This window comes from Camelus dromedarius, chromosome 2 (genome assembly GCF_036321535.1).
Source record: "Camelus dromedarius isolate mCamDro1 chromosome 2, mCamDro1.pat, whole genome shotgun sequence".
NCBI lineage: Eukaryota > Metazoa > Chordata > Mammalia > Artiodactyla > Camelidae > Camelus > Camelus dromedarius.
Window position 1 is genome coordinate 118597091 of NC_087437.1, and position 23300 is coordinate 118620390.

The 23300-nt window shown below is 48.8% G+C and overlaps 1 protein-coding gene across 2 annotated transcripts in view; it reads left to right on the top strand.

Annotated features, from left to right (window-relative positions):
• BACE2 (beta-secretase 2) overlaps nt 1–23300 on the top strand; it is an 82280-nt gene that overhangs the window by 32104 nt on the left and 26876 nt on the right. For both annotated transcript variants that reach the window (XM_064476068.1, XM_031459838.2), the window contains exons 2-7: nt 1328–1416; nt 10536–10752; nt 13860–13988; nt 15150–15284; nt 17247–17348; nt 21835–21984. In XM_064476068.1, the coding sequence (XP_064332138.1) occupies nt 1328–1416; nt 10536–10752; nt 13860–13988; nt 15150–15284; nt 17247–17348; nt 21835–21984 (822 nt within the window). The remainder of the gene's footprint in view (nt 1–1327; nt 1417–10535; nt 10753–13859; nt 13989–15149; nt 15285–17246; nt 17349–21834; nt 21985–23300) is intronic.

Consider the following 23300-nt stretch of genomic DNA (forward strand, 5'->3'; position numbering starts at 1 on the left):
TAGAGGCTGAGCATAGAAGGATGGATACTAGACGCCTGGACCTCCCCATGGACACGACTGTTTCTGGGGAAGATGGGTGAGACAATTAAAAGGCGCTGCAACAGCTCAGTCTCACTGGCCACTAGGGAACTGCACATCAAAACCCCAGTGAGATACCATGCCACACCCACTAGCATGGCTGTACTATAAAAGACTAATAGCACCATGGAGCTATTGGATAAAATGGACTATTGATAAATGCTTGTGGGAGAGTACGGTGGTACCTCTACTTTGGAGGTCTGCTTGGCAGTTTTTTAGAAAACATTAAAAATCCATCTAGCCCAGGACCCAGCAAGTTTCACTGTTAGGTATTTACCTAAGAGAAATGGAAACTACGTCCACAGAATGACTTGCACAAGAAGGTCCATGGCAGCCTTAGTCATAGCAGCCTAAAACTGGAAGCCACCAGATGCCCATCAAGAGAAGGATGGACCAGTCGTGGTATTCCTGCAGGGGAACCCTACTCAACGGTGAAGAGCACCTGTACCCAGGACAACATGAGAAAAGCCCAAAGACATACTGAGTAGAAGCCAGACCCTCCCCTCACCAGCCCCCACCCCCCCAAAAAAACCCAACACGCATGATTCCATTTACATAATGTTCAAGAACTGGTGAAACCAGTCCATGGAGATAGAAAGTCAGAAAGTGGTTGCCTCTGAGGAACAGGAGGGATTGACTGGAAACGGACATAAGGGAACCTTTTGGGAATAATCAGAATTGTTGTATTTTGGTTTGGGAAAACACCATGTCCAAACTCCCCAGTGGAAAATCCAAGATCTTGCATTTTTATTGTATATAAATAACTCACTAAAACTAAAAAGAAAAAAAATACCCGTGACAGGTGTTCCCCAGGTGCTTACCAACTGCCAGGAGGGGGCCGGGGAGGCGTCCTGGTGGGGAGGCACTGTTGAGTGAGGATTTCTGAGTGACACTGGAAAGGCAGGAGGAGGGCCACCAGCCAAGTGACGACCCCAGCCACAGTCCGGGGTGGGAAGGGGCTTTGCCTTGTTACCAAGTACCAGGGACTGAGAAAGGAAACCCCAGTTATTTCGCTGAATTTATCTTCTTTTAAGGTTTGGCATGTATCTGAGGCAAAACTGGTTCCCCCTCCTGTGCGAACTTCCTAATGGACTATGTTCAGGGTTCAGTTTTGTAACAGTTTTTTCAATAAATTTCTGATCGATAGAAGTTTTTCCAAGTAGTAAATTGTTCTTGGTACTTCATTTTTAGAAGAAGTATTCAGGAGTGTAACCTGATGGTTTCTGTGTTTTTCCCTAAAAAATAAAAGCTGCAGATACTCGTCGACACTGGGAGTAGCAACTTCGCGGTGGCGGGAGCCCCGCACTCCTACATCGACTCGTACTTCGACGCGGAGAGGTGAGTGACGGGTCCGCGCCTGGTGTGGCAGGTTTGGGGGCACCGCAGGAGACCTGCAGAAAGCACCGGGAAGAAAGCAGCCAAAAGTCTTATTTCACGTCAAGGGAGACGTGTACGTGCGTGTATCTGTGATTGTTGGTTTGTGTGTACGTGTGTGCATATGTAGGTATCTGTGTGCACATGGCGGCATGTGTATTTGTGTATATGCATATATAGTTGTGTGCACGTGCAGATATCTGTGTGCACGTGCGTGTGGTGGCGTGTATACTTGTGTGTGGTGCACATGTGCGAGCATGTGTACGTGCACGTGTATACGTGTGCATTCGTTCCAGATGAACATAGGAGGGTTCTCCTAGTAACCTTGGTGCATCCTCATGAGATCTGTTCGATGCAAATCCAAGTCAGACGGGAGCCTTGTCATCATACTGGAGTTGCAGGGAGCACATGACCCTTTGCTGTTTCTCGAGCCCCTCCAGTCCTAGCGTGGAGGTGGTCTCCAGCAGGGAGGGGAGCATTGGATGTGAGTGTGAGACTGTTGTGGGCGGTGGCTTGGAAAGCCACGTTTGCATCGCCCCAGTGTTCAGTGGGGTCAAGGTGGTTCACAGAAACCATTTCTATGCAGGCAGATGTGCCTGGAGAGAGAAATCCATGACCCATTTGGAAAGGATGTGTTGTGAGCACACAGCGTTCAGGCCTGAGACGGGGCTCCGCAGTTGTAGGCGGGGTTGGGAGAAAGAGTGGAGCCTGGATGGAGGTCTCTGGAATGAGGCCAGCTCTGCACAGTGCAGGCCTGGGACCCTGGGCCCCGGGGAGCTCTGGGTGGGCCCCCAGGAGAGCCACCGGGTCCTTGTGTGTGTCACTGGTCACCTCTGGAGGAGCCCATGGGGTCAGAGTCACTGTCGTTGGTACCTGTTTCTGCCTTAATGCTCTGCGCATTTTAACTTCCCATCTGTTGTGACGCTAAGGTGTGGACGCCACAGCTAACACAGGCAAGCTGACACAGACTTAGCCTTTTAGGGTCAGGCACTGCTACATCACACTTCCCTGCTGCAAATCCTTGTGTCTTTCCTTTCTCGCTTTCCTCACCCTCAATCTTTTGTTTGGGGGAATAAACCCCGACTTTAGTTGGGGAAGAAAAGAAAGGACACACAGGAGGGAAAGTGACAACTGAGAAGCTTCTGAAAGTCCTGTTAATGAGGCAGGATCCTTTACACAGAAGCGCCCGCCTACCTCCTCCCTGTGCGTCTTGGTCTCCGTTTTGGTGGCACAGAGAGGAGTGGTCCCCTGGGAGTCCAGCTGGAGGGGAGTGGGGGCTGGTGCTCTGTGGGCCTCCGGGGCTACCATGATATCTGGTTGGCCCCTCCTTCAAGGAATCAATGGCTTAATGTGGGACTCAGTGTGTTGACCACCTTTTATCGTTGAAATTCCCGATGGAACTCCCGGTTGCGATCAAGAGGCCGACGTGCACCCTGAAGTTCCTGCTGTAACCTCAGATGTGTGTGAGATGGGGCAAGGGGTGTGCAGGCGGGGGAAGGAGGTTGGCTTATGATGCACCCACTACCCTTGGCCTGTTCCCGCTCAGACTGTGGTTCATCCAAATCCCCGGCCCCAGACAGCCTCCTGCCCTCAGTCGCTTCATCATGGAACCAAACCTCTCTTTATTCATGTAGCACAGGAGGTCCAGGAGCCTAGAGACTGGCCCGAGTCCAGGCTGCTAGGCCAGCAGGTGCAAAACTTCAGTCCTGGCACCCCCTGTTTGTAACAAGTGCTTTGTAATGCCTTGAACTATGCAAAGGTAATATGTCACCAATGTATGTAATTCTGAATGCCCTGATGCAGTATGGGAGGGTGGGGGGATAAAAGAAGGCAATTTACAGGTGATCAGTACCTCAATATGTAAGCACTCTGGGTAGGAGACACGTGAAGTCGGGGGGTGTGTGAGGCTGTGAGCATCGACCTAGCCATGCAGCGCCCAGCACAGACTGATAAAATCAGATTAAAACTGACTCCGACACCCAGAGCAGCTTGGGTTGATGACATGATTCTTCCAGATGGGTGAAGACTCTTGGTAAAGTTTCCCCCCAAAGTATCACCTTCCCTCAATGTGCACAATAGTTACATTCCGGGAAATGCCATGTCTATTACACTAGGTGAAGAATGTGTTGGTGGCAGAGCAGTCCCAGCTCTGCGTCTTTCCCACTGCAAGGCTCTTCCCAGACCGCACACTTACCCCGCCTCCCCACGCCCACCGCGGGCTCTGCCTGCCGTCGAGGAAGAATAGACATCTTTGGAGCTCAGGTACATCTTTAACGGTTTTCCTCCGCTGGAGTAATTTTGTTTTCCATCACACATCTGTAGACCTGTGATACAAATGGTGGGGGGAAAGTGCAGGACAGTCAAGCCAAGTTTGGGTGGGTGTACATCTACTCTATAGATTTAAATGTGCGAATCTAGTGCCGTGGGTGGTCATTTCCTCCCCAGCAGGTAAGTGCTGGGCTTTGATAAAGGTTGGAGTGTGCTTTTCAACCCCGTCATCCTTTTGCAGTGCAGATGCAGTTATTGAAACTTTCAAGGGTAAATAATAGTCCGTGTTACAAATGCTGGATGCGGTGTCATTTAATATGTGTACAATATTTAATCGGGGCGGTAGACACCTGGGTGTCCTCCTCATGTCTTCGACTTTGCTCGTTGTTTGCCTGAATTATGGTTTTCTTTCAGCCTTCGGTGGGGCCCATCCTTACAGCTTTCCTCCTGGCCAGGTTTGGCTTCGGGTGGCAAGTGGCTCCTGTCTTTCTTATTTAAAGACTGAGCTTCTCTGGTTTCTTCACACCTGATTTAATGTGAAGGCTCCTGGGAACCTCCCTAGCTCCCATGACCACTGGGCCTGCCTTCCTGCTAACCCCACAAGAGAATTCAGGGGTCCCTCCCAGCTTGAGCACTCAAGTTTCTCATCGAGTTCTCCTTTTGTGAGCGAATAAAAAGAGATACAGCGGAACCTGCCAGCCTGAACCCAGGACCCCTGCATTGTCGGTTTCTTCCCAGTGGCACTTCCGTCATTCAGACCTTGACCTGCCTTCCTCATTTGCAAGTATTGCTGACATTTACTGAGTCCTCATGAAACTTGACCCCCTTTGGGCCCCCAGCCCTGGTACTGCCCTTCTTTTAAGGAGATCAGTGCTTCCACGGGGCTATCAGATTTCTTCTTAGCTGAATCAGATGTGAAGCCTCACATTTCTGAGTTTTAGGAAGTTCTGTTCCATCAACTGCATTTCTACTAACATACGCATGTTGCCGGTTAAATACTTGGTTAGATTTATATTAACCTTTCTTTCTCTCCTTTCCTCTGTTTTTTCTCCATGCTTCTCACAGGCTTTTGTTAACACAGATTTATTCTTATGACGATACAAATGATGAACGTAATTTCCTATGTCGATTATGTACGATTAATTTGTGTGATGCTTTCAGCGAACTTCCGCATTGGCCTAAGGTACACCGTCCACCATTATGTCTGATGGAAGCGGAGAGAATGTCCTCACTTCCTTTCTCAGTGTTTGACAAAGGTTTCTTTTCTGAGCCGTGGCTCCTGCCCTGTGATGTTCCCGCATTTGCTTGTTCCTCTGATCTCTTTGTTATAACAAGGCCTCCGGTTGGGCTCATCAGCTGCTGAGTCAAGTCCCGCGTCTCTGGGTGTTCAGGCTGAACGCTTCCTGGAACATTTCCCCGTAATTGGAGGTTTGACTTGGGGCTCTTTGACAAGATCTCTTTGATTTGTGGAATGAGCCGTCAGGCTACCGTTAGTCATTTGTGTCCCTTTGTCCCATCAGGAGCCCTCTTTTCGTGGTGGTGAATGTTCCAGTGAATTACTATATAGCAAAAAGACAGTCATGTAAGTTTTTTCAGATGTTTTTCTTCTTTAGGCAGTAAAATAGCCCCCAGCAGATTGACTTGATGAGAGACTCAATGTATTTATCCCCCTGACCTCACACTAATCTATTCAGGAAATTAAGCATATCTTCATTAAAACATCTCCTCCTCCTGTACTGTGTCTGGGGCGAAGCCCACAGAGTATCTGTGGCAAGGGAGCCGTTTCTTTTCCTCAACTGATGCTGGTAAGTAGAATTGGAATATTAGTAAGTTAGTAGGTCGTTTCCTTAAGGAGCTGGACCCTTGAGGCCAAATGTCTCACCTTTCCGTTGACTGACCATTGGACAATGCATGGAGCCTCCCAGCACCTGCCTGTCCAGGAGGGGGCCCTGCCGTGCTGGAGCCACAGCGGTCGCCGCTGCCGAGGATACTGGGAAACCTCCGGGCTGAGCAGGCTGACTGAGCATCCCTGGGCTGTCTGCGGGCCCTTCACTCTGGCCACTTTCAGACCTCACAAGAGTAAGAGGGGTATCTGGTCACCTGGTCGAGGCCAACCATCCTCAAAGATAGACTCCAGACTCTGAAATGTGCAGAAGAGCCCCAGGCACGTCTTGGCAGAGTTTCTCAGGAGACTCGGCATTTCAGGGGTCGGATGGCTTCAGAGAAACAAAGCCGACCCCAGGATTCAGCTCTTCTGACTTCTGCCCTTCCACTGTCTGACTGTATGTTCTCTGAAAGCAACATGAGTTTCTTTAAAATAATAACACGTTCCGTGGTTCTTTGCTCCTCAGTTCAATTGATTTCACTTTTTGATCCTGCATCTCCCGAACACTCTTATCAGAGGCAGAATGTCTCCTGAATTTGGTTCAAAGTGGTTTTATTGCCGTGAGCGGACTTTTCCCGGGCTCCCCACATCCTTGATGGATGGCTTTCTGCATACCCAGGATGGACACTGCAAGAAGCAGCCAATCTGGGGTTTGCTCTCGATGTAGCTAATTAATGTGCAGCGCAATCGAGAGCCAAAGCATTTTAGTGCCAAATGCACCAAATGGAGAAATGCACTTTTTTTTTTTAAGCCTGGCACTGGGGAGTAAATATTAATAACTCTGAGAGCTGCTTACGGTTCATCTCTGGGGTTTTTGCTCTTTGAGGTTTAGTTCGAGGAGCCCAGGGAGTATGAACTAAGAATTACTTTCTCTCACATTATCTAGAACTGCGCTTTCTGCAAGCGTAGCTACTATTCACAGGTGGCAATTAAATTTAAATTAATTAATGTTAAATACAAGTTCAGCTCTTTAGACAAACTAAAAAGAACGGACAGTCCTTGACTTATGATGGGTCAATTTAGGGTTTTTTCCACTTTACGATGGTACAAAAGCAGTCGTGCTCAGTAGAAACCGCAGTTCGTGTTTTGGATTTTGATCTCCTCCCAAGCTGCTGATATGCAGGATGATTTTGTCCAGTGATACCAGGTAGTGGCCGCTGCGGTTCCCAGGCACCCACGCAGTCACGAGGGTGGACGACAGATACACCTGTAACCGTGCTGGCCCCAGACCGCATTGTCTTTCACTCTCAGGACAGTATTCACTAAATTACAGGAGATAGTCAGCATGTCATTACAAAATAGGCTTTGTGTCAGATTATTTTGCCCACCTGTAGGCTCATGTATGTGTTCTGAGCGTGTTTAAAGTAGGGCAGGATGTGAGGTAGGTTAGGTGCATTGGATGCATCTTTGACATCGATATTTTCAACTTATGATGGGTTTATCAGGATGTGACCTCGTCACATGTTGAAGATCTTGAATCACATTTCAGGTCTATAGCCACCTGTGGCTACTGTGTTGGAAGCATCAATAGAGAATATTTGTCATTGTAGAAGTTCTGTTGGACAGTCCTGGGCTAGAACCCAGAAGAACTCTGTTTTTTTAGAAATGTGAAGGCCCCTCTCTTCCCCTGACCATTGTAGCCAAGTCATACCCAAGACTTGCCTGTCTTCATGGAGCTTGTTGGACTTCATAATGAGGAAGTTTGGGATAGTCGGTAAGAATAAGTCTATAGGAACATTTTCTAGGGAAAAAATTCTTACATTTTCTAACACCAGCTCATAGATTGACTAAAGGTAGCAAGTGATTGGATAATTATAATACTAGCAGCTATTTTTGTTGTGCACCTGCTGTGTTCCAGGGTTTTGTTCTACATGGTTGACAGCATGACCTCTTTTCATCCTCAATGTTAACCCAGTGAGGTGTGGAACTGTATTTCCCCCACTTTTCAGCTGAAGAAACTGAGGTGCAGAGCAGTTAAATAACTTGCCCCAGGTTGAAGTCGTGTCTGACCCCAGGCAGTGTAACTCCAGCTGCCTCACATCTGTCTGCAAATGGCACCGATGTATCCAGGATGTTTGCCCGTGAGGGAAGCAGCAAGTAGATCAGTGCACCATAGAGTACACGCTGAGATGCTGATGAGTCTTCTGTAGGCTGGACAGAGTAAGAAGAAGACAACTTCTCAAAATCAGATGTCTTCTGTATAGCACAGGGAACCATGTTAATGTCTTATAGTAGTAACCTATAATGAAAAATAATAGGAAAACGAATCTATGTATGTACAAGTATGACTGAAACATTGTGCTGTACACCAGAAACTGACACATTGTAACTGACTATACTTCAACTTAAAAAAAAATCAAATGGAAGACAAAACAACTTCTTAAAAGAAAGGCATGCTACTATAGCGTGCTTCGGGGGATAACGAATAATCTAGATCAGGAGCTGGCAAACTAGGGCTGACAGGCTGCATCCAGCCTGCCGTCTGTTTGTGTGAATAAAGTTTTATTGGCACACAGCCACACACGTTTGTTGATCTGTATCTGTGGCTGCTTCTTCAGGATACTTGCAGAGCTGGGTGTGGTTGTAACGGAGATCACGTGACACACCCCCCCCCCAACCAAGCTGAAACATTTATTGTCTGGCCCCTTTACAGGAAAAGTTGGCCAACCCCATGCTCCCTGATATCCTCAAAGCCTTTCAAAATAATTAGCCTCTTCCATTAACAACAGTTTGGTGCTGAACTTGAGGAATGACCCTGAATTGTCAAAAGGGACTGACAATTCAGTCTTTTCATTGCTTTTCAGCGTAAGTGTGTGCAGCCCCTGCTGTGTGCCAGGCGTAGCTGCATTGATGCTGGCACTAGAACTTGGCACTAAAACACCAGCCCTCAAGCGCCTGCATTTCAGTGCCCTCATTGTGTGCTTTATATGTGTAATTTCTGATGGGTCCCTTAGTGGTCCCTGTGCCTGGGGTCCATCCACTCTTACTTTTTGGTCTGTGCCTGCCCTTATTAGAAAATATGTGTGCAGAAAACGTTCACTTAATGCTGTTCTCTCTTGAAGATCATGGTGGAGTTAGCCAAAATAGTAAGGAAACATTAAAACTAAACATTCTTCATATTTCATATCCCATGATGGAGTTAGAATAAATTAAATTTCTCCAAAGTGTGTCTGCCAGACATTTTAAAAATAACCTTTTTTCTCTCTGATGATAAAATTTATCTATGCAGAAAATATGGAAGGGCCCAACCACAAGAGTGAATTTCCCTCCACAAAACCCCACCATCCAGAGGTAGCACTGTTACTATCTGAGTGTAATAAATTTGCTTTGAAGAAGATTCTGCCAGATGTACAAATGTTTCTTTGACCTTAATTTTTTCCTGTCACTGAAAATGTTTTAGTCAACAGCGTTTTCAGTGCTACATAATATTCCACCATTTGGATATACCATAATTTACTAAATTATTTCCTTCTTACTGGGCATTTAGATTGTTTCCAACTATTTTCTGTTATAAATAAAACATGAATTTCTGTCTGCAAAATGGACATTTCCGTAGGATCTGATTCTCAAAAGTACAATTATCAAATTAAAGACTGTTAACATTTTTAAAGCTTATGATATGTACCCCAAAAAAGGTTATATATTCTCTGACTTCCTGCCTAACTCCAAACAAGACCACACTAGTTCATATAATCCTACAGCAAAGACTTATTAACATGTATTAATGTTCAGAGATTTAATCTTAAAACAAAGTGAAGTGAAAACTGCAAACAGGAACACGTAGCAATGATCTGTTTGCTGATTTGACACTTGGCTTAGAAACTGCATAGTTTTCCTAAGGAGAGCATGGTTGGAATGCCCACATATTTGCCTAGATTGTTCACTGTGTTCCTTTCTCTAGTCTGACAAAGTTTTCAAACTCAAATGAGTGTAAGAATGACTATAGGATTGGACACCCAGGGCCTTGACATCTGCTGTTCTTTCTCCAGGATGTCCCCTCCACAGGCAGCCATGTGGTTCCTTGTCTTCATCCAGGTCTTACACAAGTGTCATCCTTTCAAAGAGGCCTCAGTGACCCACAGGGCCCTTGCCCTCCCCTCCCCCAGCTCCCTTCCCTGGACAGCTCTTCTCCCACTGTCCTTGCCTGTTTGTTCCTTTGTTCATTGTCTGTCTCTGAAATCCCGAGAGCAGGATTTCCATCACCCTTCCCCTTGTCTGGTCTTGTTCACGTGACTGTCTCAGTAACTCTTACCCTCAGGGCTGTGTGCGTGTGGGGCTGTCACAGCGATCTGTGTCACAGCGTATCATTCGTGTCGTCCTCGTGTTTTGGTATGACTGTAACCAGCTTCCGGGCACTTGGGGCAGCCTTGAGAAGGGACCTGTGACACACCAGCAGGCAGCACGGGCCCTGGGGATGAACAGCCCTGGTGTCGGGCTGTGGCTTGGTCTTTATTCGTCACCTTGGTTGTGTGTGTGACTCTGAAACCCAGGCCACTGCGGGCGCAAGCTGGTGGCACCGTCCTCTGGGCTGCCAGCTTTTCTCTGTGTTCCAGAGCAGCAGTGCAGGGTCCCCGCAGAGCCAGAGGGCCAGGCGGGTGCCCACATTTAGTTGTGCTGTCCAAGGCCAACGCAGTTAAGTCAACACCTGACTTATGGGGTTGAACTAAGGCTCGGCAAAGACTTAAATTCGGGGGCCACATGTTAACCCCAGGACCCCCTCACACGTAGCTCAGAAGACGCCATTACCCAAATGTTAGTTATTTCTTGGGAAATGCCACCTGGAGAGCACAGGCCCGATCATCATGAAGAATTGCTTACGTGGACCTTCTGTGCTTACTGACTGCTGCCTGGGCAGCCGTGACCAGCCGTCTTGTCAGAACAGGGACACGTGGACGGGATGCAGGTCACGATGCCTCTTCTCTTTCTCCAGGTCCAGCACCTACCGCCCCAAGGGCTTCGACGTCACTGTGAAGTACACACAAGGGAGCTGGACTGGCTTCGTCGGGGAGGACGTTGTCACCATCCCCAAAGGCTTCAATAGTTCCTTTCTTGTCAACATTGCCACAATCTTCGAGTCAGAGAATTTCTTCTTGCCTGGGATTAAATGGAATGGGATACTGGGACTGGCTTACGCTACCCTGGCCAAGGTAAGAATAATCGGATCTGAGAAAACCCAGCGATGGGACAAGATTCTGAAAGCAGTGGCTGCAGGGCTGACAGTGGGGCCTGGCTGCGGGAGCCAGCGAAAGTCGCGTGGCTGAAGCAGACCAGCGCTCACACGATGAATTATATATCTCTAGGCATTTTTACAATTTAAGGTAAAGGGCAAGGTTCTTTGAAACTTCCTTCAAGGTACACCCATGGCATGACTTTTTCTTGTTTGTCTTTTGTCTCTGTTTTACTTGTACAGTTTACAGATGTTAACACACTCTGAATCACCTGGATTATAGTGTTTGTTTAGGAGTTTTTATTAGGGTAGCAGTAAAAGAAAACACATTTATTAAATTTGTATGGTCGAATAGAAACGGAGCCTCCAGGCGGCACTAGAACCACAGCAGGCAGAGGTGCCCCCGCCAGGCGGGGGTGGGGGGGGCATCGCGCGGCCTTCCCCTCACCCCGGAGTCGGAGCACAGGCAGGCTGCAGGCACCCGGGGGTCTCCGGGCACTCTAAGTAACCATGCATCAAAGAGACTGTGGATCCCCTGCGCTCATTAGCATCAGGACCTTCACAAAACAGGGAAGGACAGAACTGAACGTTCTCCAGTTTGTGGCGACCCAAAGGAAGTCATGATGGTGTGCAGGAGGAGGGCGGCGGGCTGGGGGGGGTTTCCACCCGGAAGGGATGTCAGAGGCAGCGGAATTGGCACTGGGTGTGCCCCCCGGGTTCCAGGAGACCGGGTGGGTCTGCATGCACTTGAGAGGTCCCCTCCCCTGGCCTGTCATCAGGCACCACAGCTCCTTGTACAGAGCTGGGCTTTGAGCCAGAGCTAAGTGTGAAACAGAATCGTGGGTGCAGAAAGGCCTGTTTTCTCTCCATAAGGAATTTGTTCCAGCTCAAGTTTACTAGCGAGTGGTGCAGGCAGTGGGGGTGGGGGCAACAGGCAGGGGGCAGGGTGTGTCTGCCAGCGCTGTGGCTTCTCACGAGGCACTGGGCTGAGAACATCACAGGGCACCTTCACTGGAGGCTCAGGACTTCCCCACAAGGCAGACTTTGTAGGGCCAAGTCATTCCTGTTCTGGAGCTGGGTGGGCTGAGCGTCAGAGGGGTTCAGCCCTCGCCGAGGGCGGTCAGAGCACAGAGCCCTGTCTGTGCAGCCCGGATGGCTTCTGGGGCCCTGTAATAACTTAGATTCCTACTTGTAACAGACGGTGTGACCTTGGGCAGAACATTTGATCTTCACATGACTTTGAAAATGAAAGCAGTACGACTGATTTGATGCTGATTGTTTGGAAGGGGATAGTGCAAAGCTAAATTATCTGGAATTAGTAACATGTAAAGCTTCCTTGAGAATCAGCTGCTTCAGGGTTCTTTTGAGTGTCCGGACTCCCCATGTCATCTTTTACCTTTTTATCTCTGAAGCTGCAAGATTTCCAACAATTGGCTTCACTTCCCCAGGACTGAGGAGACAAGCACAGGATTCGTAGGAAGTGGAGCAGGTCCAGAAACAGGGCTGGCAGAGGGGTCCGGGTGGGTGGCCCAAAGGCGTTTCTGAAGTGGGCTAACTGAACACCCAGTGCTGATCACAGAGTACCAGCCCCAGGTGCTTTGCACCAAGGATGTGGGTCAGAACCACCTGTGAGGTCTCTTGACGTCACCGTTGCCTGGGTTCCAGAGCACCCCGGCTGGATCGGGCTCTCTTGGTGGGTCCTGGCCGCTGGTGTGCTTTTAAACCTTTAAAGGGGTAATAGTGATACCTGTCCTGTGTGCCGCACACTCGTCCAAGCATTCTGTGTGCGCGGCCTCATTTAAGCCCCAGGGGAGCTCTAGGCTGCTACTGTCCTCCCCGTTTTACAGATAAGCAAACAAAGGAACAAATCACATGGTTAGCGGTGGGCGTTGGAGCCAGGATGCAATTCCAGGCAGTGTTGACTTGGCTGCCCCCCAAGAAGGTGGACACAGACCCGGTCACTGCCAGACCCAGCCCATTTCAAGAGGGGGCTTCATCCCACTCCTTGACCTGAACCCCAAGTGTTTAGACAAAGATCACACATAGAGATGGTGCCAGGTTCTGCCAGAGAGCCCAAGGAAGCTGAGAAAGCAGCAGGTAGGGGGCCAAATACAAATGAACTAAACAGATGGGGAGATTTCTGTCTGTTTGATCACAAGGCTCTCCTCCCTCCCTCCAGAATTAGATGTGTAGCACTTCTGGAAAATAAATAATCCCTATGTTAACCGCAGGTGGTCAGAGTATGCCTAGAGCATCTATGATGTTTCAACTGTTTTCACTCACAGTGACCAACTCTAATCGCTCCCTGTTGTCAAAGCCAAGTCTAAGTGTAAGTCTGTAACCTTCCCTCCTGACCACCAGCACCTGTGGCCCAACCCCAACTAAGACCTGTTCACAGACCCTCCCTTCTTTTCAGTCCTGGAGAAATAGGACTCTTCCCTGAAGGTATCGCTTCACGTAAGGGAGGCACCGAGCAAATTACTGAAGCATGGCTGTGGGGAATCAAGCCTTCAAACTTCAGGAGAATAGCGTCATTCCTTTACTGATCCCCAGAGGTCAGTCGACAGCTGGCAGAGCTGAGCCACAGCCCAGGGTCCAGGATCGGGGGTGAACTGTCCTCAGGGTCAGGTACGTGTCATTGGCGTGATGCACGACCTCGGCTGAAAACGGGTGAATCAAAACTGTTTCTGAAGCTGCCAAGGCAGCTCCTGGAGACACTGCTCTCTCCTTACTCAGAAATGTCTAAGATTAGAATCCACCACCTACCTCGGTAACCCACTTCCACATCTTCTCCCGCCCCGCTCACGAGGCTGTCGGGCGGGGTGAGCAGGGCAGCATCTCAGTAGCTTCTGGAAAAACTGTCTCATTTTTACAACAGGGCTGAACCTAAAGGAAAAGTACCAAGTAGTAGGTAGCTCTGCTGGAGGTTCCTGAATTACTGCCCTTTAATTGTAAGCTTGTTTCTTGTTGAGCCGTGAAAAATACGACACAGGAAGAAATGCAATGTGTGTTTCATGCCTGGTGCCTGCGTGGGATCCCTCCAAGTGCTGCGCTGAAGCCCTGTCCTCCTTTCTCACCCTCCCGCAGCCGTCAAGTTCTCTGGAGACGTTCTTTGATTCCCTCGTGGCACAAGCAAAAATCCCCAACGTTTTCTCCATGCAGATGTGCGGGGCTGGGTTGCCGGTAGCCGGATCTGGTACCAACGGAGGTAGTCTTGTGGGTATCTTTTAGTCTTAAAGGGGGGAAAATCACAAATCAGTGGGCAGTTTTTTCTGCTTTATTCAGACCCGGATAGAAATATTAGACATGTCGGCATACAAAGGTTCTGCAAAATTTCGATAATCTTGGTTATAGAGCCTTTATAAAAGGGATAAAATGAGGTGTTATTTTTCTCTTTCCTGATCATCCTGCTGTCTAGTAAGATGATTCCAAATTCCATTAAAATGTTTTTTTCAAATGTTCCTTTGAAAGATAACTGTTTCTGTTGGGTGCGGGAGGGGCACTGCGGAACAGTGGGAGCTGTGGCAGGAGGACCCTGCTCTGGGGAGAGGAGGTAACGGGGATGCCTGTAATGCCATAAATTTTGTGGGGAGACAGGGACACCTGCATATCCTCTCTCTTTCAACACACACACACACACACACACACACACACACACACAGTGAAAGAGAGTCAACACCGTGGACGTGCTGTAGCCCAAGGCCCCCTTGATGGACCCTGCACCCAGGAGGTAGTGATGGGCGCCCTCCCATCGCTAGGTGGAGGTGATGGGGAGGTGGAGTGTACAAGAAGGGCCCCAGGCGGGGTGCTGCTGACCCCTTTGCTCTCCGGCTGTGAGAAGCACTCTCATCTGCTTCCATTCGCTAACAATACACCCACTCTTAACACCTTTTTTCATCCCTTTTTCAGGGGAGAAGGTAGCCTAGGATTGCGGAGTGTGCCGTTACACAGTTTCGCAAAATGAAGTTTTGATTAAGGAAGCTCTTTTGTTCTACTCCCATGCCAAATGCGTGGGGCAGGAAGGCATCCTCTGTCTTCTAAGGAATTAAACTTTAGTCGATCTAAGTGGTTAACCATCTTATTGCATTTCTTTGCTGGGGGTGGGGGGGTAGGGTGGGGACCTCAATATAATAAAGCTGGAATTCTGTGTACTTCCCTTAGATGAGGGAAGCCACCACAGCACCTTGCTTAGACTGGGGCATAATACTCTTTGACTTTTGGATACATGGCCCCAAAATGCTCCCTGTTTAATTTTCAGGCATATGTATTCGATTACAGTATCACAATAAAGTGCTTCAAGTGCAGTCTTGCCTCTCTGTGTACCTTGCTATATGCCTGTATGCCTTTTCTCTCATATCTAAGTGCTTTTCTTCCCAGGTCCTGGGTGGAATTGAACCAACTTTGTACAAGGGAGACATCTGGTATACCCCTATTAAGGAGGAGTGGTATTATCAGATAGAAATTCTGAAATTGGAAATCGGAGGCCAGAGCCTTAATCTGGACTGCAGAGAGGTATTTCCACTGTGATCTCCTTCTGTCGACTGTCTGTGTGTGCCTGGGTCATTTACATATTACAGCTGGAACCTGAATTTGAAATCAGAGGGTACATTACATTACAAGGTAAATCAAAGATTGATGACATTAAAAGCTATAGGGCCTTTTTATAGATAATTTCACATCAATGACCTCCCCTTCCAAAATGTTTCCTTCCAACTGCTTGTCTTAATAGGGGAGAATTAGCATCAAATGGTGAGTGAAGAGAACTGTCTAGAACTACATCGTCTTGGCCTGATGGTACCTGAACTCTGTCCTAGGGGAGGAAGTGAGCGGGGTTTTGTCCATGTGAGGGGACAAAGGGGGACTAAAAACAAGCAAAATGAAACCAGAAATAAATTGTCAGCTTTATCCTCCATTCACAGCTACGCCCCATTCCCCCCAGTACACAGTTCTCACTCGAAGAAACATTACACTCTAAAGACGCTTGCTGAGGCTAAAAGGAGGCAGACATGCACAGCTGTGAATCACGTCTCTCGTTAACCTTGTTCGCACCCCCGCTGGGTTTGGGCTGACCTGTGGTACATAATGACATGACTGTGATGATCTGAGGGAGCCTTGGTCCTCTGCAACATTTGCAGAAAGGTTCATAAAACCACCAGCACTTCATCAGCATTTATTATATTCCTACTGGCCATCACTTCCTTTCATTTAAACCATCACATTGCACCATAAATTCTCATAGACACCGATGCCTCTGAAAAACCAACAAAGGTTGATAAAGTGATGGTGCACTCCACTGTGGTGCTGTTTCAGGGTCCACAGATCTGTGTTTATTGTCCTAAGGCATTTGCCATTCCAGAATCCCAGTGGTAGAATCAAATGTGAGAGTCTAAAATGAAGCACAAAATCCACGTGTATGTGTGTGTGTGTGAGAGGGTGTGCTGGAGAATATAAGCAGGTATTTGGAAGTTTGATCCTATATTCTTGTTTCTTTCCTGCCCGCCAGTCCACCAGCCACACCCCAGCAGAGCAGACGACACAACCCAGAATGCCCCGTCCCAGCGTTTCGGCGTGCTAGCTTCTCTTCCACATACAAATGCGATAATTTTGTGAACAAACTAGATCATATCTACACTGAACTTGTTTTTAAACTGCAGTTAGCTTTACATTTGAAAAGCATACGAATCAATTGCTCTATGTCAACTTCTCAAAATTCTTCCCTCTTGCCACCTGCTACCTAAACAAATCCTTATTTCATTTTGGCCTGATTGGCGTATTTGGTCACATGACTCCTGGGTTTGTCCTGGAAGCAGGAGGATGGAGTTGCCCATGACCCATTTCATTCCTGGGCAGCCTTGTTCATATGGTTATGTCCCTAGAGGTTGGAGTGGCTTCTCTGGGATTGGCCCACTGACCTCTGTTCATCTCACTCAACTACATGAAGAAAGACTGAGGCGGGGACAGGGCTGGCAATGCCTGCGTGTGTGCGAGGTTCTCCTCCTGAACGTGGCTTTGGTCCCATTCTAAATGCAAATCTGGGAGAGTCTACTGAAAAATTGCCCTTCCTCTTCCTGTGTCTCCATTAGGGGAATAGAGAGTTGATTTTGCATGATTTGTATAAATGGCATTTAGTGTGTCATTTCAGCCTCTAAAGATAAAACTTTGTCTTTGGGGGATCCCTGACAAGGAATCTGGGCACCTCTGAATAAGAGCGATGCTCTGTCTTAGGAGGGCTGTTGATTTTGGTCCCATCACTTCCCTCTCCTGGCCTCAGTTTCTTCATCTGTGAAGGGAGAATGTTGGGCTGGAGAGTTCTTGGCTCCCCAAGTTATGAGAATACGAAGTGAACCAAGGAGGGACCATGACCACCAAGGTTGTCTATAACCGATGTCCTGGGATGGCAGGCTAGAGCCGTGCATCGAGGTGGGTGCCAGGTCCCTCACGTGCCTTCTCCCCACCTCCTCTCCCTGGTTCTAGTATAACGCGGACAAGGCCATCGTGGACAGCGGCACCACATTGCTGCGCCTGCCCCAGAAAGTGTTCAATGCCGTGGTGGACGCCGTGGCCCGCACGTCTCTGGTGAGTCCTCAAGATGCTTGACGAATCTCGGAGGTCACACCAGGTCATGACCGCATACTGGGGAGTACTACCATGTATTCTAACAGCCTCTGAGGATTTGGGGTTTTTTTTCAACTATTACTTATTAAGTTCACAGTCTTATTCTTTGATGTTAACCAGCCAGTCATGCCTTCACTTCAACCTCAGAGGACTCAGATCTGAAGGTGCAAGGCTTTTCAGTATTTCGAGCAATAGTCTAGTTGCTATAGCACTTTTTAATCTAAGGTGGGGGGGAAAAACCCTTGGTAATACACTATATTCAAGTAAGTAGTAAACCAGGAATATGTTTGTAGCCTTTAAAACAAACCAAAAATTGTACTCCTTTTTTGACTTTCATTCAAGCCATGCTGGGATTTTAATTCCTACTTCTGTAAAAGAACGTGATTCACAGAAAACAAAGGTCAGTCTGCCAATGTAATCATTACTTTATGGCCATGGTTTGAAATACAGTTAAAATCATGGTCAAGGACCACATGCCTTTTGAGGGCCTGGTTAACAGTGTTCCCAGTGTGACCCCAACTTTCCAGTTAGTTCAGTGCAAAAGGATGGACCATAAGATACTGACTGATTGGAAGGACCAAGGCCTCCGGGGCAGAGGAATGGAATTTGGTCTAGTTTCTGCCACGTAGTAGCTGAGTGTCTGGGAGGGGTTCATGCCCCCCGAGAGCCTCTGTGTTCTCATCATGGGGTTGTTAGGAGGGTTGAGGGTAAAAGCCTGGTATGATGGGCATGCAGTTAAGAAGAGCTTCTACCTAACACCCAAACCACAGTGCTACTACTATTTGCTTGGACGCAAGAGAAGCATTTCTCTTGGCTTCTTGGGCACTTTCATGAGCATCTGTTCACGCAGGACCACTCTTGCAAGATCACCAAACTGAGTGTTTCCTGCATGAAGTCTTTATCCTGGTGCTGACAGTCCCACTACTCCACTGGGCTGGCCGAATTCAAAGAACAATTGATAGAAGATGCAGAGTGGTTGCTTTGTTACAGGTGCTATGTTACAGGGGACGAGGGGAGGAAGAGTGGGCTTGTGGTCGTCCCTGGCCAAAACCTCAAAAGTCTAAAACGGCTGTGGGCCGAGCAGCAGGCGAATCAAAGGATGAGGGCGGGGCAAATCAAGACGAGGCAACACCGAGGTCTTCCGTGAACTAAAAGCTCAAGAGAGCAGTGGACCAAAAAGCCAGAGCCAACTGCTGTCTTGTCTGATATCTGCTGAATCAGGAAAAAAAAAAAAAAGACAGGTAACTTTTTTAGTTCCTTAAATTTAGAACACTGGCTGAAAAGCAGACGGTGCTGGAAATGCAAAGCAATAGGCTGGTTTTCTCCGATATTAAAAAGGTCCTCAGAAAAATTAACATGAGCATCTTCAGAATGTTTTTAAATTGAAGTATAGTCAGTTACAATGTGTCAGTTTCTGGTGTACACCGTTATAGTTCAGCCAGAGCATCTTCCAATTAAATATTCCAAGCTATCAATGTTTTACAACCATCCCAAGGGCATGCTTGCTTACAGCATCAGTGTGGAACTCCAACAAGCCCATGACCAGCCCGGGCTTGGGCAGAGTCTGGGACTTCAGTGGGATGGGGGTCTGTGGCAGAGGGGTGCCAGCACTTCTGAGGTCAGCGAAGCATGTGTTCAGCAGTGACTGACTTTGTGAAGAAAAAAAAAAAAAAGCATGAGGTAGAAGGAACAAGATGATGAAATCTGTTTGCCTTGTCTAAAATTATCCTCTGATTTCAGTGCCTGCATCAGGAAGGAGAAGCCTGGAGAGGCTGTCTGTCTTGGGCAGGGGGCTCCACGAGGGTGGGTGCTGTCTCTGTCTCATCGTGTGATGGACCAAAGATGCTCCTGTTCTCTCTCTGCTGGCGTCATCTCAACCAGTTCTCTTGGCTTGGGTTGTTTTTTTTTTTTTCTTTTTCTAGTTAGGAAAGAAGTGGCTTCGGGGAGTTAAACGTGGTACAGATATTGGGCTCTGACTCTGGGCCTGGACTTTTCAGATGGGATTTTAAAAATGAATGGTTTACTGGTCTGTATCTTGAGCTGTACCTGGCAGGGAGTTTTGTGTTTGGTGGGAATCTGGGTTCCCTTCCTACCCAGCTGTGGCACCCTCGTGGCTCAGGACCCTTCTCCATCTGTAAAACCCTGGAGCAGGATGACACCTTCTGAAAGCTGACTTCTGACGTTAAACTGTGATCCGAGTGTCAAAACTGCCCCCCCAGGGCATGAAGCTTAGCCCCCAGGGAGGTCTTCCAGATGGTCCCCCATCCAGTCCTGAGCTGTGCTCCTTAGGCAAATTACTTGGCCCCTCTGAGCCTCATTCTTCATCTGGGAATCTGAGCTCTGAGCCCACCGCACTTAGCTCTTCTTGGAATCCAGCAAAATGACTGCCCCACCGCTTACCAACTCATCCCGCAAGGGGTTCTTCCCTGTGATGCATATTTCAGACCTACTTAATGCTTATAAAAGGTGGAGCTGTATTAAGGCCAGCATTAGAGAGTTCACAGATCAGCAGTGACAGTTTCAGTGGAGAACCCAGGATGGGTGAAGAGCCCGCAGGGCGCCTTCTCCCCGTCATCCGCCCCCGGCAGGGAGGCAGCACCTGCCCTGCGGCCCCGCAGCAGGCAGCTCTCACTCATACTCATCCAGAGACACCAGTTCCTGTCCCCCTCGACCTCCGCAGCAGCCCTGCCTACCTGACTTACCTCTTCTCTCCACTTCCGAAGCACCCTCCTCCCGGACTTCTTCCGGTCCCTGCTCCTCTTGTGGGGGAGGGGGACGTCTCCTTTGCGGGCCGGCCCGTTTCTCAGGGTGGGGCCTACGCCCCTCTCTTCTTTTTGTAGCCTCTCCTAAGCAACCCCATCCTCGGCTAAACCATCGCTTCCCACCCCGGGTCACTGACTCTCAAATGTGTCTGTCCAGCCCAGGCCGACTCCCTGGAGGTCAGACTCAGAGAACCAGTGACAGACACAAATTCCACGTGGGCGCCTTCATCACCCACAACGTGCTGCCGAACTCAGATCCCTGATAAATGATCTCGGGTGGATGCATGATGGTGCCTGTGCGTCCCTCCCCGCCTCACCTCCCGCCCCTTCCTGTCCTGAGCGCCAGCCTCCCTGGCGGTCATCGTGTTGTCCAGCGGGGCAGGTTCCCTGCTCTGCCCACCCGCCCCCACCACGTCTCCCTGACGCCCACCCACCCCTCAGCTCAGCTCGTGTGCTTCTTCCTCAGGGACCTTGAGGGACAGCACTGCCTCCCAGTCAGTAGTCTTCTAGCTCCGGCCCACACCCGCATCCCGTGCTCCCCTAGCTCCACCCATCGTGTTCTCCTAGCCCCGCCCCGTCACGTGCTCTCCTAGCCCCGCCCATCACACGCCTTCCTAGCTCCGCCCATCACGTTGCTTTCCTGGCTCCCCCCCAACTCATGCTCCTTTAGTTCCGACCTGAGCAGGGCTCCGTGCAGCATGTGTTCAAAGAGGCACAGTCAACACAGCCCCTGCGTCTGGGAGCCGGCAGGCACAGGGCAGGTCTGCTCGGGAGACTTCCCTGGGCTTGGTGAGCTGGCACAGCAGCAACACGTAAAAACTTGCAGATTCAGCCACTAGTGGACAGCTAGTTCGCACTCCTAGCCCCCTGATGAGAGGGGCAGGTGGACATTCTGTGTTCTTGGCCATTCTTTTTTTTCCCCTACAAACACTACCTGAGTGTTTCCTGTGGGCTGCGGTTAGGACTATGGAAAGGGAATGGGGTGACGGACAGCAGACCTGAGTCCTTAGAGGATTCAGATTCGAGTGCAGGAAACAAAAGCTAACCAATTACACCAATGAATGTAGAATTATAGCTGCTGCAAGGAGAAAGGCCAAGGAGGAGAGCTGCATGGTGAGGTACCAGCATATTTTGGGGCAGCCAAGGAGGGTTCCCTGGGCAAGGTGGCATCAGAGCTGAGATCTGGAGGAGGAGAAAGATGGTCCAGGAGAACAGAGAATGCACACAGGAGGAAACTCGCTGGGCTCAGGGAATTCAGAGGAGAGGTGATAAGCGCCACACTGAAGATCTGGTCTCTCTTCTCTTTAGAGGTCATTGCCTACTGCTGTGTGACCTTGGACAAGTTACTTCTCCTCTCTGTGCTTTGGTTTCCTCATCTGTAAAGTGGAGGGGATACTGTTACTGCACTGATTCGGGTGTTTGAGGATTAAAGTAATTATTGCTGCAAAGTGCTTATAGCAGTGCCTAATACCAGTAAGTCTTCCGCATGTCTCAGTAATTTTAGTAATTGTGATTTTTGTCATCACCATCACTCTTCCAGAGGACTGATGTCTCCGCTTCGCTGTCCAAATTAAGCATTGTTTATCGCTGTGGGCATCTGGCGAGGTGACAAGGAGAGCTGAGAGCTGCTTCCTGTTGATGTGCCAGACTAGTCATTGTTTGTCGCATGATCTTGTTTTGTCTAGATTCCAGAATTCTCTGATGGTTTCTGGACTGGGTCCCAGCTGGCATGCTGGGCAAATTCTGAAACACCTTGGTCTTACTTCCCCAAAATCTCCATCTACCTGAGAGACGAGAACTCCAGCAGATCCTTCCGTCTAACTATCCTGCCTCAGGTATGAACTTGGATTTGTGCTTTTCTCTTTCTAACACAGACCGTGCAAAAGTAAAGCACTTCATGCAAGATGGGCATATTGGGATATTGCACCTGTATTAGAGAGCATTTGCCACGAGAATGCTGTGTAACAAACAACCTCGAAAGCTGGCTATTTTAATCTGTGAGCCTTATTTCTGCTCCGAGTCTGGGCAGGTCTGCTGGCCTCAGTGGGCTTGCTCACATGTCTCTGGGCAGCTGGTAGTTGGCCAGGGATAGGCTGGTCTCGGTTTAGGATGGTCTCAGATGGCCTTAGTTGCATATCTGGTGGCTCGGCTGATAGCGTGATGGGGCCATTGGCTCTCATCATGCACCGGCTGGCTCGCACAGTGCTGGGAGAGTCCTGGGAGAAAGAAGAAACACACAGGGGTCCCTGAAGTCTAGACCTGGCACTGGCCACCATCTCTTACATGGTGTTTCCAAAATCAGGCGAGGGCAGCCCAGACTCCCAAGGTGAGAAGATAGATGCCGCCCCTCCATGGAAAGAACTGCAGAGTCACATCACAAGGGTGTGGGTCCACAGAAACATAAAGAATTGAGCACATTTTTGCAGTATCTACAGTCACACCCATATATGTTTAGTTCTGATTTATTTCTAAGTGAAGATTAAAACTGGATTCTCAGAGATGACTTTTTTTTCTCCATATTCAGTAGATCATCAACTCCTCCTTCATCCTAAGCATCTGGTCAAATAGACCAAATTCCATCTTCTTGAGTCACACGTCTCACTCCATCCCCCTCCTTTCCATTTCCATGCCCCCCACCCACTACCATTTCAGGACCCTCTAGTGTGTCCTCCATGCATGCCACCCCCCCTCTTCCTTTTGAAACTATTCCCAGATTCATCTTCCTAAGCTGCAGCACGCTCAGCCCCGCTCCTTAAACCCCGGAGGCCTCATTGGCCAGTGTGGCTTTCAGTGACCTCACGGGATCCCTCCTGGCTCTCCAACATATTTCCTGCTTGCCCTTGACCGTCCATTCTTGGTGGCTGTTCTCCAGCTCTGGGTGCCGCCTCCATCTCCTAACCTTTGCTTCCACCAACCCCTCTGCCTAAAATGCTGTCTCCTCCCCACTCCATCTGCGTGTCTAAATTCTTCCCATCCTTTAAGACCCAATTCAAACAACCCCTCTTTGTTGAACATCCGCTGAGGAGAATGACCCATTTGTGAGCTCGCCCTTCAAAGTCATAATGCGTGTCTCCTAGTTTACTCTTCTGGCGTGGAATCGTATCTTTAGGGTATAATTTTATGCTGTTGCCTTTTTCATTTGACGTCTTTT